We start from the raw sequence: 17,447 nt of genomic DNA, 5'->3' as shown, positions 1-17,447 counted from the left end.
TGGATCAGATGAGATTTTCTGAGTATAAAAGGCCCAGTCTGAGACCTCATACATGAGGTCATACTGACCTTGTCACATGAGAATTTCTCCCAGAGGGAAGTCCCAATTTCACAAGTTTCAGACTAACGATAGACTTTAAAGTACTTTAGGTGGAGCTAGCAGTCTTAATCAGATGTGAAGTACTCTTCTTTTTGTCCTGGTAGTTTTTCCCTTTGTGTCAAAGTCCTTTCTAAGGTAGCCCTGCCCTTGACTGGATCTTTCCCTTTTGTAAAGCATCAGCCTCTCCTAGATCTAGACCTGGTCTAGGATTCCTCATTTTCTTTATAGCCATTGAAAAGCCAATCAGCCATCCTCAGATCTCCAAGAGGTATATAAATTCCCCAAATTCCATGGTGCTTTGGAGCTGTCAATCTAGTGGGATTGGCACTCTCAGGGGTCAGTAGCCAGAGTGGCCAGTCTCAAGGCTCTGTGTGGATTTTGACTTGCAATTCAGTGTGGAGGCCTGAGGAAAAATTACCAAACTCCTTTCCTGATTAAAGACATGGTTTCTCTGACTATAATAGTTCTGTTTTTTCCAGTTTAACACACCTCACACCCATCAGATAAAGGAAAATGATAAAAGTTGCCAGTAATATGGAAAAATTGGCACATTAATACTACTGGTAGAGCTGTGAACTGATACAACCATTCTGGAGAACGATCTGGAACATCATGCTCAAAGGTCCTACTAAATGTGTTTTTTTTTTGAAACCCCAAATTTGCACTCCCCACCTTTAGGAACTTGTCTTGGGGGAAGCCCCTGACTACTGACCTGACTGACCTTACCAATGGACTGAACAATAGGTACTTAATAATCCCAGTTCAGATAAGATTGGTAAGCAATCAAGTCTTAGGCACATTTTTTGTTTTAAAAGTTTATTGACATTAATCAGAGACTCCTCCCTGGTAGTCCAGCACCTGGTTGGAAACATCTTTTTGTAGCTAGTGTAAAGCATCAGACTCTTCCTATCAATCAAGCCCTCCTTTCCTTGTATCCATGGCAGAGAATCAATCATACTTCCCTGCCCTTTGTTCCTCCAAAATGTATATGACCCCAAGTTCTGTTAACTCTTTGAAGAATAAATCTTTGGCGGTGAGTTTCTGCCAGAGACATTGTCCCCAGAGTCCCAGAGCTTTAGCTTGGTGTTGTATTTGATGCTTGGCTTTGTGTGGTGGCCTAATATTAAGGACTTGTCTCTTATCCTGATTAAAGATTTGGTTTTTCTAACCATTTTAGTGGTTCTGTGTTTTTCCAAGTGGACAACACATAAAATTGTGCTTTCTCTTTGACACAGTCAACACCACTACTAGTATGTATATACTACTCTGCATGCCAAAAGACATTAAAGGCAGAAGGAAAAGAACCTATACAGAGGGAGTTTGACACAGGGCTCAATAGACCAAAAAATGAAGGAAGAGGTGAAAGAAAGTAGGAGTGTATTGTATTGAGGGTAAGGTACTTTAGGTATGCCTTAGCCCCAGAACTCCACAGATGAAAGAACTCTCCTGTGGGATGAGGGACATAATTACTCAGTTGCAATAGATTCATTCACATCCCAGACTTATGGAGTTGACCTTGCCCTGAACCCAGTTACAGACTGAAGGTCAAGTAGCCCCAAACCGACCAAATAAATAAATAAAGTGTTGACACTTGGAGCCCCACATATGGGACCAGATGTTACCACTCCTCAGCTACCCCAGCCTTTAGCTATTTCCTAAAACAACTTAATTCTCCTGAGCACTCCACCCTGTTGTAGCCCTTCCATAGCCAGAACTCCTCCCAGCTGAAGAATATAAACCCTGCTACTTCTGGGGATTCCAATACTTTGGTTCTCTGATGCCCTTGCCTTGATTAAAGAATCTCATTACTGCTATTTTGGTAGTTCTCTTTATTTCAAATTGACACCTCCCCACACTCTGTGAAAGGCTCAGGATCCATAACTACAATGAGACTTGTACTTCTGAGTAGCAGGCTAGACTAAAATCTCACTCCCCTACCCATCCAGTATGCCTTTGGAAAGTTTAACTGTTGTTAATAAGCTATATTATTCTCTGAAAATTACGCTGTATACATTTTATTTTTATTTACATGTTGTTCCCCCTATGCCCTTCTCAGCCCACCTCTCTAAATCCTTCAGAACAAGGACATTATTTTAGTTAATCTCATTACTGACTCTCCAGAAGGTTAAAACAAAGAACTCAAAAAAGACTCAATCAATTTCATCTAGCTCCCAGAAAATAGCCCCCTGGTCTAGCAATCAACTGAAGTAACTCTTAATCATCCTAACCACCTAAAGACAATCAACTCATGTGCCTCTTAATTCCCTGGCCTCCAGCTAAGTCAGTGAGTTTATATTACCAGGCTGTGGCCCTTCCACCTCTTCTAAAATGAACAGACACCCAGCTTCATGAAGGAAGTCTCAGATCTTCAGATCTCAGTTCCTTCCAGGGAATACACTTCTCCCAAAGTGGTAGCTCTCTGTGTGTGGCTCTTGTCTATCTTCTTGCAGTGATTAAACCTGGTAGTTCTGATTTTTTTTCAGATGACAACAGGAATTACTTCATTTTGTCTTTGTAGTCCTACCATTTGATTTAGCACAATGCATAGCACACAATAAATGCTTTGTAATTTGCCCTGTAACTATACTAAAAGATTTCTAAATCAGTTACTATAAATAGCAGAGAGAAAATATAATGAAGAGTATCTGTAGAGATCTATTCAACATTAATGCATTACAATTAATCAAATTTTAATTGGTTCCCCAAAATGAAGCAAATACAGGTCTTTTTTAAAAAATGAAATTATTTTGAAGACGAGCATGGGCATACTTATGGAATAAAAGTAGATTTTAACATTCAGGAAATTAAAACATTTTTATTAAAAAAAAATACTGAACAAATAATAGTTAACAGTTGCATAAAACACTTGTCCATTTGAACTATGGAGAAACATTTACAAAGATCAATAAAATGACCTTGATATTGTAGGACTGTAGGTAAGGGACAAGGGAAAAGTATGGATTATCTTTAAGAGGAAAGGAGAATTTGGATACAAGCCCTGGAGGGGGGAGAAACATTTGACTGATTTTAAGTGTCACTCCTAAGCTAGCTTTCCACTGAGCAGGAAGCTGCATTTTTGCTCTTGCATTCCCCTGGGAAAACCTAATCTTGTGGAATCTTCTTTCCCCCACACCCCCATCCAAATTCTCCTCCTTTCCTCTTAAAGACAAGCCATACTTTTCTCTTATCCTGTATCTACATTCCAACAATATAATACTCCTTTTGTTGCTTCAAGATAAATCAAATGATGTTTTCCTTTTGCCAACATAATTATTTTAACATTTGCAATTGCACTCCAGCTAGAGAAAGCCTATTTACCAAAGACCAACAAATATTAATATGTAAAAGTTTCTAGCACTTATGACTATAAGAGCATAAAGTTCTATAGTAAATAATCAAAGAGATAATTAAGACACCATCTAGCTATTTTACTAAAACCAATATAATTTTCTTGGGCTGATATCCAGATTTATGAAATAATTGGGGAAAAAAATACCCATACCAACTCTTCCAAAGAATTCAATGGAAATTCTGATTGACTTTTTGATTTTCACAACTACAAACCTCAATGCAATTGCACTTATATGAGACAGTATTGGGTGTGCTGTTCTCAGGATTATTCAGTTTTGTTACCTTTTGTTGAGGACTCCAGGACAAGCTTAGGAGGGAGAATGATGACACAGAAAGGGCAATAAATAACTGGATGGTTCCATCTCCCTCATCTGAACCAGGTTGGAAGAAGCTACAACCCAGTCACTTGTCATCATTTTTATCTCACACATTGGCAAAGATAAGTGGTTTGCCATTTTCTTCTCTAGACTATTTTACAGTTGAGGAAAATGAGACAAATAGTTTTAAGTGACCTGCCCAGGATCATATAACTGTCTGAGTTCAGAAATGCAATCAAAAGATGAACTGTCCTGACTCCAGGCCCAGTGCTCTAGCACAATTTCACGTAGGTCCTCCCCCTAGGGTAGTGACTGCTGTTAAAAAGAGAATGAGTGTTTGATGCTATATCTCTCTATGTCTCTATCTATCTCTGTCTCCTGGATCTTCTTGAGGATTGATTTTATACACACACATACACACACACACACACACACACCAGAGATAGTATAGATGGAGGAGGGATTATGTGCCCAGGCCTAGGTTGGCTATTGTTGATATAAATTATGTCTCTCTACCATGACAGGCTTGATTGGCTAAGCCTGTCAGTTGTTCCCTTCTAACAGTTTGCCCAGGCTGGGAAACCACTGAGAGGTTGGGTGGATGGTAAACCTCTCTAGTTCCCAACCTGAGATTGGATTAGTTGTTGATAAGGCTATTGATTGGCTATTGGAAATGTTGTTATCTGACTGCTTATTGATCTCCCTTTCCCAAGGGCCTTGGTATAATAACCACTCAGGAAAGGTACTTATTGATAAAACACTATATTGAATCTATTGATAGGGTAAGGAAAACAAGGTAACAAGATTGAGGATTAGGAAACTATTGCTAACTGATTGGCTATTAATCTAATTGTTGATCAAATCTGAAGATTGCTAGGCTTGTAGAAACTGGAGGTTCTTCACCCTCTCACTAACTCTGACATGAGTTGGCCACAGACAAGCCCGAGATTAGGGAAGGCTATTGATGATGTTAATAGATGAATCAGTATGCTCTCTCAGCTCTAATATCAATGGTGTTGATTGATCACTAGCTCTCTCAGTTGGATAACAGGTCACAGGTTTCAGGTCTACCCTTTCACCCTTCACCTCCCTCCTCCCAAGTCCTTGCTCCAAAATGAGTCTGCCTTGTCACTTGGAGGTGTTTATAGGGCTGGGGTCAACTGAATTTTGCCCTTGGCTCACAGCACCTGGGGACATTCTGAGCCTCTCAACTGCCAGTGCTGTCATTCAAAGTGACGTCCATCTTGTCCCAGGTCATGATTTTAACACTGCAAACTTTTTAGAGACTGTATGCCACTCCATCCTCCCCCCACCCAATCTTACCCCAGATAAGAAAGATCTCCCATTGGCCTGCTGCACAAGAGGGGTGGGTGAAGTGAAAAAATGTCCTCAGAATGGTGGAGAGGGAGAAGGGAACAGTTCCCCAGAGTCCCTTTAGCAAGCAATGGTGTGCATGCCCACAGAGAGGCTCTGCATGCCCTTTTGGACACAAGTGCCATAAGATCACCATCATAGCCTTAGGTTTTCTGCATAGTTCTGGATAAAGTGATTTCTACTACTAAAAACTACTTATCCTCAACTGCTTTGGGACAGTAACTGATAGAGAGGTCCAGGGCAAGTCATAAAAGTTATCATAATTTGTAGAGCAGGAACAACTTAAATGTATAGGTAGTTTCACCATCTGGTATTCTTTATAAAAACGAAAATTCAGGTTTGAGTCAAAAAAAGTCCCTCAGGCAAAATAAGGAAGACCACATGCTTTAGAAGAGACTCTCTCAGATATAGGCTGGACTGGTCTCCACTGATTTCCTCTTGAACTCTGGAATTCTATGACTATGAGAAATAAGAACCCAGTGAATACTGTGAATCATCTATTATTATTAAAAAAGATGCAAATGTTCAGCTTTATCACCATTTTTTCCAGTATTGTGGCAACCACTGAAGGTGATTTTGTGTATTATTAAAGTGAAAAGCATTGTGCTAAATGCTAGGGACACAAATAGAAAAGCAAAACAGTCCCAAGGAATTTACATTCTAACAGGAGAGTTAACAAGAAGTTTCAGCTACAAGTCAAGAAAGGCTCAGTAGTTCTTACTGAGTGCAGTAGCCAAGCAGATGGCAATATATCTTTTCAAATGTTTTTTTTTTTTTTTAATTTAAGACTATGTCTATTTCTGAATTAGAAAGTTCTCATCAAGCTTCAAGGTGGCCTTGGGGCTTAGTGGAATTGTTATTTCTGTAGTTGGCAGACTTATTTATTTCTGGTAATTGGTCAGTAGTTAAGAGGTTGCAGGGATATTTAATGAACATTTCTGCTATTAAAGTCACTGTGCTATGTATTAAAATTAGAAAGAAAAATGAAATGAAGTTCTTGCCCTCAAGTTAAGAGAAGAAGTTAGCATTAAATAAAAAAGTTCAAATTTAAACCTCAGTCTACCGACTCCAGATCCAATACTTTCCCTATTACAAGTGGTTAAATAGCCAAACCTTTCTCTCCCAAAATAAAACATCATCTTCTGAGGTTGTTTCCGTTTTTACCAAAAGAAATGTATCAGTATATGGGAAGAGTATGTATTCCAAATGATTCTAGTGATAAAAAAAGAGAAAAAGATCCTGTGAGAAGATATTGGCTTAGTTTTTATTTATTTTGTTGACCATTTTCTAATTGAATTTTAAATCTGCCTGGGAGATTTGTGGGATTTCTGCCCAACTGCATAAGAGCCATGAGCTTGACTATTCTACTCTAGATGATTTTGAAGCCCATCAATCTTAACAACAACAAAAAAAAAGTGAAGTGTGAATAAAGCTATGTGCTTCAATTGTGATAATTATGGAAGTACATAGCATATTCCACTTTTCTATAAAAGTCTACTCTGGAAAAGTTTTAGTCACTCAGGTCAAACTCATTGATAATGTACTTGATGCTGCTACTTTGCTCCAAGGGGAAAAAAAATGTAATGCAGTTTGGTAAGAGAAGTGCTAAAAATTTTATGCCTATTTGAAAGTTCTCCTCACAAGCTTCTACAAAAGATATGATGGTGTAAATCAACTTAATTAGTTTCAGAAAGATTATGCTTTAAATGTCTGAGGTTCTAATCCCCTTCATTTACAGATACAGGGCTCTGAGGTACAGGGAGAATGGCAAGAAAATTTTACCAGAGGCAAAGAATAAGGATAACTAAAGAGAAAGGTATCAATGTTGACATCACAAAATTTTCTGCATGTATGTTGTTGTTTATGTGTTTTTATAGAGTTCTTTATATACCCCTACTTAGGATCAATACTATAACCACTTCTCTCTTCCATTCATGTTAATGTAATTTTTCCTTGAGATTTGGTTGGCTCAAGGAACCTAGGATTCAGCCTGCTGACATCATCACTTCCTGTTTCCTAAGTACAAAGCAGTCACAAGAAACTGGATGCTTAGCTGGTAGATCAAGATACTTAATGTAGTTGAATTAATTTGAGCCGACTACAATACCTATCCATTTGGACTATCTTTCTGTTATGGATAAGTAAATCTCTTTTTGATAATAGTTGAATGACTTACTAGAGTCTCATATTATTCTAATATCACACCTGGACTATCAGGGATCCTGCCTGAGTTAGGGCCAGCCTAGAACAAATGGCACAGCCAAAACAATTAGAATATAATGAGCTCCTGGAAGTGGGTGATGAGCATGGCAAGAGAAAATGAGACTAGTTTACTTTTAATATTCTGGTGGCCCTCTTGGTGATGCCTCTAGAAATGGTGTTTCCTTTTTGAGAAGCAATGAATAAGGTTAAACTTGAATTCAAGAAGACTTCCAATTCAGATTCTATATTACTTTCCAGCTGTGTGACTCTGGACACTCTGAAGTCAAATATTGATTTTCTATTTAATTCTATTCGGTGACTGAGTCTATTCAGTAATTGCCAGAGCCATTTTTCTTTGCCTCTGAGTTAAGTTCAAAAGTTCATGAGTCCAGAAGTTCAATTTCCCCTCCATTGTCCTATAAATCACCTTAACTCAAAGAAATATGTTATCTCTATACAGCCTTGCAAACTCGTGCACAATTAGGGGAGATTTGTTATCCTACTGACAAGCTTTATAGAATGCAGGTAGGTGCCAAGAAGTCTGTTATCTCTATTCAACTAACCAGCAAATGGACTCTATACATAAACCTTTCCTAACAGTAGGATTGAAGGAGGGGTGGTTGCTTGTTCCAAATATCTGGCCAATCATATTGTTTTTGCCATATATACTTCAGAAAACCTCCATCTACGATACTTCCTGTTCTTTGTTCTCATTTTATATGAGAACATATAAAAGCTAATAAGCCCCACCTTATGGTTTTGGCTTACAAGTACAAGACCCATTTTGTTGTTGACTACCAGTCTCACCAATAAAATGAATATGCTTGTGTAAGAATATAAATTTAGGGTTTTGACTAAATATAAGAATTCTAAAGTAATATTGTGGTCGCCAATTTAAAGATACTATAACTTAAGTCAAAAATGAACTTCAGTAGCTTTATTTATAAAGAGATAGAGTGAAAATGGGAAAATGTAGCTAAAGACACAGCTTTTAACAAGCCTACTAGTCATTTTCTAGTGAAGTGAGGCTCAGCCCCTCAAAGGCTTCTCCACACCCAGTGTTGTCTTCAGCTACAGTTCTACCAGCATAGCCTCCTCCAAAGCCAAGGCAGGAATCTCCTGAACCAATCCCTCCAGATGACAGAAAAGGAAGACCAGCTACTCACCCACACAAGATGAACTCCAAAAGAGAAGACTGAAGTCCAAAGAAGATACAGAAACAGTACTCTAAGAAGCAGGCCAGGAACTAAGGTCCCAAGTCAAAGTGAAGGTCCCTTGGACAGGAAGTTCAGGACCTTTTATAGTCCTTTCTCCACATCACTTCCTGTCACTTCCTCCTCTTACAGGAACCAATTGCAGTCTCTCAATTTGCCTAGCACTGCCCAGGGGCAGGACAATGGCCTCTGGAGTTGTCACCCACTTTAGCAAGGGACTTGTGAACTCTCATACTTAGTGTTAAGTAGGGGTGTTTACATTTTCGATTGATTCTTCACATTTGAAACGGTATTGCCTCGATTTATCATAATTTTCAAACATAATTTGATTTCTCAAAGCTTCAGTTACCTCAACTGCAAAATAAGAATAATAATAGTGCCTACTTCCTCATCTGAGCAGCTAGGTAGTTAGAGTGCAGGCCTCAGATAAGGAAGACTAATCTTCATGAATTCAAATCTAGTCTTAGACACTTACTAGCTGTGTAACCCTGGACAAGTCACTTAATCCTGTTTGCCTAAGTTTCCTCATCTATAAAATGAGCTGGAAAAGGAAATGGCAAACCACTCCAGTATGTATATCAAGAAAACCCCAAATGGGGGGGGCAGCTGGGTAGTTTTCAGTGGATTGAGAGTCAGACCTAGGGAGGTCCTAGGTTCAAATCTGGACTCAAGACTCTTTCTCAGCTGTGTGATCCTGGGCAAGTCACTTAACCCCCACCACCTAGCCCTTACCACTCTTCTGTCTTGGAGCCAATACTGTGTAAACAATATTGGGTCCAAACAGAAGGTAAGGGTTTAAAAAAAAAAAAAAAGAAAAGAAAAGAAAACCCCAAATGGGATCACAAAGAGTTGGTCATGACTAAACAACATTAACATCCTCATTGTGAGGATAAAATTAAATATCAGGTAAGAGCTTTATAGATCTTAAAGCACTACATAAATGCTAGCAATTAGCAACTATTACTGTAAAACATCTCTCAATCTTGTAAAATTAAGAGAATAAATTGCCTGTGACTACTCAACAAGAGAATAATGTGAATAAGCTCTACATCCTTAAAAATTCTACTATGACAGAAGATAATTATTAGTAAACTGTTTTTGGTCCTCTAGCTCTGATGGACACAACAGACTGAGAATTTAAATTTCCTCCAAGGTCTATTTGAGAGTCAAACTCTTCAGAACTCAGCTTACTTTTAAAGCAGTCTGAAGACACTGACAAAGTTTAAGGATAGATACAGAAAGGCAAATTACCCCTTCAAAAGTAAATGAAAAATTCACAAGAGGATTAGTTGTGCTCACCACTGACTGAGGCTGGGATACCTTTGTATTGTAACTAATTAGTCATGATCAGCCAGAAGGTTGGGGGTGCCCCATTCCCCAAGTACATCTCCCCACCCCCTTATCTTTTTTTAGGGAGTCACATCTGTGTAAATTATTAGGTTATAAATGGCTTTTTGGAAATGAAAATGCAGCTGAAATGTCTATGCTCAGTCCTATATTTTGTATGGATAGCAAGATATTGAAGAGTGGCAAAAGAGATCCCCCATTAATGAGAGAATGCAAACAAAGGATCCTTTAAAGAGCCCAAAAGAAAAGGCTACTGCATGCACATGGGAAACAGAGCCCAGGAATCTTTGGTTTTGCCATTTTTGTATTGCTTTGTATCCTTCCTCTAGAAGAAAAGAGCAGTCATTTCCCACTAGGAATTCACCACATGAAAATGACCAAACATGTTCCCTCACAACAATCATCTTGATCCAATTATCACTCCCCAACACACACACTTTATCTCCTTCCTAAACTTCTGGAGTCATATAACTTGAATTATTTTCATTCCACACCTTCTTTTCCATTCCATTTTCTCCCTCTGTTATCCAAAAGCAACAATGGTACTCATCCTTTTCATGAGAAACTATAATTTGCTACTACATGCAAGTACATATTAAGTACTTACTATGCGTATAGCAATATGCAAAGCAACACTTCATGGTCTGGAATATTATATTTCTTAAATTATTTTGAAATTTAATTTAAAAGTAACAAAGTTACAGGGTAATTTTAAACCTACAATTTCATTGTGTCTTTTAAAACAAAAACTGATATAGTATATATATGAAAGATAAGCTTGAGGACTTTTGAGAATATGAATTTAGCCAGAAATAAACTGTAGCAATGAATCCATCTCAGAAACCACTAACACAAACGGTCTTACCTGCATCAGCTCTGGATCGCTGACCTGCTGTTTTTCCAAATGGGGTCTTCATTCATCTGTGTTTAAGTGAGCAGCAAAGCTGCTAGACTAGGGTGAAAATCTAATACTTCGTAATTTTTTTCTCCTGAATTTCAAGGTTCTTGTTAATCCACCATCCAAGCGTGAATTTCTTCTCCAAGTTCAGAAAAAATACTTTATAACACTGTAAAATAATGAAAAAAATAATTACCTAGGGCCAAAGAAATAAAACAAAACTAAGACATGATTTTATAAAATAGCATCAAAAAAATTTTTTTTTAATTTTTAAACCCTTAACTTCTGTGTATTGACTTATAGGTGGAAGAGTGGTAAGGGTAGGCAATGGGGGTCAAGTGACTTGCCCAGGGTCACACAGCTGGGAAGTGTCTGAAGACAAATTTGAACCTAGGACCTCCTGTCTCTAGGCCTGGCTCTCAATCCACTGAGCTACCCAGCTGCCCCCAATAGCATCAAATTTTAAATAAAAATTATACAAATATTGCCTAAGGCACAATTTCCTGATATTTCATAATATACGCCTTAGCCTCCAGAACTATTAGGATGTGACACGTAGCCCCCATAATATAAGAGCACAACTTGTTTTATTGTGCTTCACTTTATGGCACTTTGAAACTAGTTACTGTTGATGTTGTTTTACAAATTGAAGATTTGTGGAAACCCCCTGCCAAGCAAGTCTATTGGTTCTATCTTTCCAACAGCATGTACTCACATCATGTCTCTGGACATTTTGGAAATTCTTGCAATATTTCAAACTTTTACATTATTGGCACTAATATATGATCAGGGATCAGGGATCTTTGATGCTCCTACTTTTAAATTGTTTTGGGTCATAATGAATGACACCTAGATAAGACAGCAAACTTAATAAATCTTGTATGTGTTCTGACTGTTCCACTAACCAGCTGTTTCTGTCTCTCTCATCTTGGGTTTCTCTATTCTCTGAGACACAATAATATTGATGAATATTATTACATAAATATTATTACATAAAAGTTGGTGATAAAGCATTGGGCAAGGTTTAAGATTGACTTTAATTTTGAAAGAAGTTCTTCTGTGAGAAAATGGAATGAAAGAGCACGGAAAGTTAGAGAGCTATCTTTTTCTAAAGAGACAATCAGTGCAGCAAACTTCATTGTTGTCTTATTTTGAGAAACCAACACAGCTACCCCAAACTCCAACAGCCACCATCCTGATCAGTCAGTAATCATCAACAAGTCAAAGTCCCTACATCAGCAAAAAAAAAATTATGACTTGCTGGTGGCTTAGATGATGCTTAGCCTTTTTTAGTCACAAAGTTTATTTTTTTAAATTAAAGCAGATTTTTAAAAAACATAATATTATTGCACACTTAGACTACAGCATCATAGTGTAAGCATAACTTTTATGTGCACTGGGAACCCCCCCCCCAAATTAGGTGATTCACTTTACTGTGATATTTATTTTGCCACATTAGCTTTATTTTGGTGGTCTGGAATTGAACCCAAAACATATCTGAAATATGTCTATATAATCTGCACAGAAGGATAATGGACACTAGTATAATGGAAAAGTTAATAATTAAGGAATAATTAGGTTTTAAATGATTTGTTGGCTAGGCAGATTTAAAAAGTAATGGTGGAGGGGGCAGCTGGGTAGCTCAGTGGATTGAGAGTCAGGCCTAGAGACGGGAGGTCCTAGGTTCAAATCTGACCTCAGACACTTCCCAGCTGTGTGACCCTGGGCAAGTCACTTGACCCCCATTGCCTACCCTTACCACTCTTCTGCCTTGGAGCCAATATACAGTATTGACTCCAAGACGGAAGGTAAGGGTTTAAAAAAAAGAAAAAAGAAAGAAAAAAAAAAAAGTAATGGTCGACAGACTCTCCAGTGTGTCCAAAGACCTCAAATAAAAGAGTAAAGCGAATCATTGAACTCAAAAAAATATGTCCAAAAGAGCGATTAGTTATAACAAAAACAATTAAACCAGGATCAATTAGGATATAAAATTAAGTAGTCTGATTTCTAATTGAAGGAAAGTTTAGGGTCTTTCCAAGTTGGAAAAGGAAAAGAATAGGTTTCAACCCAGTTGGGAGGGGAATGAGTAAGTTTTAGGGTTTTCTATACTAAACTAAAGGATACGGATTAATTATAACCACCTGTACATATAAAGAACAATAGATGCTTTATATAGTCTGGTTTCTCATGGATGAATAACAGGAAAACAATAAAATGGAGAGTATATGTGGCAGTACAAGATGGAGTCTATGCTCTCAAGTTAAAATATGATTAGTCCTTCTGATTCTCACACTAAACTAATTCCATTTTATACATGATCTTTATTTTCTCTAACATTAGCAGAACAACTCAGATAAGACAGTCCTACAATGCTCCAAACCTTCTCTTCCCTCCCCTCTCTTTTTTCCTTCCCTTTAACCTTCTGTCTTAGAATCAATTCTAAGTCTGAAGAGTGGTAAGGGCTAGGCAAATAGGCTTAAGTGACTTACTTGCCCAAGGTCACATAGCTAGTAAGTGTCTGAGGCCAGATTTAAACCCAAGTCCTCCCCACTCCAGTCTATTTGAACCTGGTCACTCCCCACTCTATCCATGTGTGCCCCTAGCCCCAATTTTCTTGAATTGATATTTGAATACTGGTTACAAAAACAGACCAGATTTGGGGTTTCAGGGCTCCTAGGAAAATGTGATGTGTTCTTTCCACAACAGGCAAAGCCTAGGCCCTAGGTCAGTGATGGTGAACCTGTGGGCATCCCCTGCCCCTCTGCCAGCAGACCAATGGGAGTGCATAGGAGGGTAAGGTGGGTAGCTCATAGGCAGCAGAGCTGGAGGGGAGTGGAGTGCTCCAGCCACTCCTCTCCCCTTTTCTATTCTTGCCTCTCACTTCACTTGCCCCTCTGCCCAGCAGCCTAACGGGAGTACTTCCTCCCTCCCCTGTATGGTGTAAAGGGGGTGGGGGGAGGAGCACGGCACTCTGTCTCTAAAAGGTTTGCCATTACTGCCCTAGGTTATCTGGGCCTCAGATTATAGACTTATTATGAAACAAAGTAAACTGAGATGAGTAGAACATTTGCCACCATTAGGCATCTCTTTCCAAAATATATAGGAAGAGTCAATGACATATTAAAGACATATTGAGTGGTTTCTTAATCAATCCAATTCTTATTTCTTAGCATTTGTGCCTAATTGTATCAAATAAAACTTTTCTATGTAAGTTAAAACATCTGATTCTCTTCTTATATTAAAAGTTTCCATCTTTCACATGATAGCATTATAATGTCTCAAAACAACAACAACAACAATAGTTAATATTTATGCCTATTATATTCCAGGCACTGTGCAAAGTGTTTTAAAATCATTATCTCATTTGAACTTTCCCAACTACTCTGGGGAGTAGGTGCTTAATTTTACAAATGGGGAAACTGGGTACCAACAGAGGTAAATGACTTACTTGCCCAGGGTCATACAGCTAATATATGTTTGAGAAGCCAGGTCTTGCAAGCCCAGTATTCCATCCATTTTACCACCTACCTGCCTTATTGATAGCTATGCATTTACTATATTGGTATTACCCCATCATGATCACAGTTACGTAAAGCCTCAACCTCATACGCCACAATAAATTCCAATTAGATAAAGATCTAAATAGAAAAATAAAAAAAATTAAGAGGACAAAAGGTTCAGTTTTCACAATTATGGATGAGGAGAAATTATATAAGCAAACACAGAGGAACAAAATAGAACACCCTGCTTAACAAAATTTAATAACTTCACACAAATGAAATTAAAACACCAAATATCAAAAAAAGATAAATATAAAGATAAATCACTGAAAAAGTTTGACATCCAAATTCTGAGTTGATATGTGCTAGATTAAATTGTTCTCCAATATATGAAGGATATGAAGTTTTCCTAGAAATAACAAAACTCATCCTAACTGCAACTTTATAAAGTTCTCAGGACATTTAATAAATCAGAAAAATGAAAATATAAACAACCCTAAAGTTTAACAGTGATGGGGAATGGATAGAGAAATTTACTGTAGAAAGAAATGTGTAAAAGAAAACTCCCTAATCCGCTGAGGGATGGAGCTTTGAGCTGGTCCAACTGTTTTGGTAAATAATTTAGAATTATTTATGAAGTTATTAAATTGTTCATATCTCTTGACCCAAGGATTCCATTACTGGAAATATACCAAAATAAGATTATCAGGAGCAAGAAAAAAATCAATATGTACAAAAAATATAAATGGCATCATTAAAAGTTGAGAAAAAATAAAGATTAAGAGAATGGCTAAACAATGTAAATATAATGCAATATTACTGCTGCATAAGGAATGATTTTAATTTTAAAAATATGCATTATATGCAATAACTACAACAATGTAAATAGAATCATCACGGAAACAACAAAATTATGGTAAAGTATAATGGCAAATTTTGTACCCTAATATTAAAATTAAAGGGCATAGCCTTCTTTGTATTAACAATTAACCACAAAAGTATAAAATTACATTTGCTATCAATCGCAATCATGCTTTTAAGTAGTTCTACTTAACTGTTTCTGGAAGTGTGGCTTCTCTGGACCTTTGAAGTAGAAGAGTATTGCATCAAAAAATAAATTTATCAGTAGAATCTTAAAAACGAAACTATTAGTTTATCCCAATGTTTACTGCCCTGTTGTTTGGTGATTTTCATGTTTAAAAGTAATAGCCTTTTTTCCTCACAGGTTAACTAATTAAAAAATTTTAATGCTAATAATGATCAGTCAAAAGATAACTAAGAATTGTTTTAAACTCCTTGCATTTGTGTTTTTTTTATCACTGCTGTATTCTTTTTATCTGCTCCTCAGTTTCAGGTGCAAGTGCCAAAGATAAACCTTAACCCATGGACCCAGAAGTTTGAGTTGTAGCAACCTTAAAAGTCAGGATTTCAGTCAGGGTAGTACTGATGGGCAGTCAGTCTGTAATTCGAAAGAACTATTAGTAGTTCTCAAGTGTTTGGTTTCATAAACTTTTTATACTCTTAAAAATTGAGGAACTCAAAGATTTCAATATTTACTGTATGAGAAATTTAATAAAATTTAATGGTATGTGTTTATTAATCATTTAAAATAACAATTAATTGCATTATATATTAATGGAAATAACATTTTAGTGAAACCATTTTGCCAGACTATAAAAATTAGTTAAAAGTGACATTGCTTTACATTTTAATGTCTAACTTAAAAGAAGTCATATTTCGAGATGTAAAGTGGCGTCAGTGGCGGCAAGGGGAGTGTGAGCGAAGGCGCAGCTTGCATAGAGAGAAGGCGAACAGCCGCAACTGAAACAAGATGAGCAAAGCACACCCGCCCGAGCTAAAAAAATTTATGGACAAGAAACTATCATTGAAATTAAATGGTGGGAGGCACGTCCAAGGAATATTGCAGGGATTTGATCCATTTATGAATCTTGTGATTGATGAATGTGTAGAGATGGCACCAGGTGGCCAACAGAACAATATTGGAATGGTGGTGATCCAAGGAAATAGTATCATTATCATTATGTTAGAAGCCTTGGAAGGAGTATAAGGAATGAAACACCAGAGGTGCCATGGGTCTCCTCTGATCCTTTACATTCCGAAAAGCCTTTTTTTTTTTTTTGTTTCATTTGATACATTAGATGTCACTGTATATTCTTTGTTTTTTTTTAAAAATAAACTTTTTGTAAGATGTTTAAAAAAAAGTCATATTTCCATATTTGATGTTGAAATCTATTGTCTTAGTTTGCTATAAGAAAAGAACATTTACTAACTCTCTATATAAATTAGACATACATAAATAGCAAAATATACAAATCTAAAGGGATAAAGCAAGAGACAAAAAGGGAATAGCAAAACATATTACACCTTTGACATGACTCAGAACATCTGTTCCATATTCTATGCCTATAGTCTACCATCTCTCTTCTGACATAAGGAAAGAATGTTTCATCATCAGTTCTGGAAATTTACAACTGGCCATTGCACAAAGATTGTTCTGATGTCCTGTATTACTTTTCCTTTAAGAAAGGATATTGTGATGGCTACATAAACTGCCCTCATGGTTCTCAATTTACATAAATCTTTATTTGTTCTGAATTTACCATTTTGTTTTTATATTACATTCAAAAACTGTCAATTGCTCGGACATGGTCTTACTAGTAAGCTTATTTATCTTTCTTATTATATCTTATTTACTATCCCAAAACAAAAAAAAAATGCTGCTATAAATGGGATCTTTCCCTCTTTGACCACCTTAGTAAATATGTCCAATAGTATGGTACTGCTGAGGCAAAGTTAGATGTGAGTGAATGATTTTCCTAAAATAATTCTAATTTGTTTTCTAGAATCAGTAGCCCAATTCAAAACTACACCAAAAGTGTCAGCTGGTAAATTCCAAGCCTTTCAACTTTTAGCATCTTTGTAAATATAAATGAAATCAAACTGAAACCTCAGAATTGTTTTAATGTAGCTTAAATTTAAAAATTTAAACATTAATGTTTATTATTTATCGTGAGCATCTTTTTAATGTATCTATCATAAATGCCAATAATCTGCATTTCTTCTTTTGAAAATTGCTTGTTTATATTCTTTGACTACTCTAGTTTATCTTTCTATCAATAATAGA

The 17,447-nt window shown here is 36.8% G+C and overlaps 2 protein-coding genes across 2 annotated transcripts in view; one reads left to right on the top strand and one right to left on the bottom strand.

Annotated features, from left to right (window-relative positions):
* Positions 1–10,937, bottom strand: part of SPIN1 (spindlin 1) — a 49,081-nt gene extending 38,144 nt beyond the window's left edge. Inside the window, exon 1 of the mRNA XM_044662113.1 lies at positions 10,770–10,937. Within this exon, the coding sequence (XP_044518048.1) occupies positions 10,770–10,821 (52 nt within the window). The 5' untranslated portion in view covers positions 10,822–10,937. The remainder of the gene's footprint in view (positions 1–10,769) is intronic.
* Positions 10,938–16,062: 5,125 nt separating this feature from the next.
* LOC123231333 (small nuclear ribonucleoprotein G-like) lies at positions 16,063–16,972 on the top strand. Its single transcript, XM_044657591.1, has one exon. The coding sequence runs from the start codon at positions 16,134–16,136 to the stop codon at positions 16,368–16,370; it is 237 nt and encodes a 78-aa protein (XP_044513526.1). The 5' UTR covers positions 16,063–16,133; the 3' UTR covers positions 16,371–16,972.
* Positions 16,973–17,447: the final 475 nt, after the last annotated feature.

Source organism: Gracilinanus agilis, chromosome 1, assembly GCF_016433145.1.
Source record: "Gracilinanus agilis isolate LMUSP501 chromosome 1, AgileGrace, whole genome shotgun sequence".
In the NCBI taxonomy this organism is placed as follows: domain Eukaryota; kingdom Metazoa; phylum Chordata; class Mammalia; order Didelphimorphia; family Didelphidae; genus Gracilinanus; species Gracilinanus agilis.
This window is presented reverse-complemented; position numbering and strand designations above follow the sequence as displayed.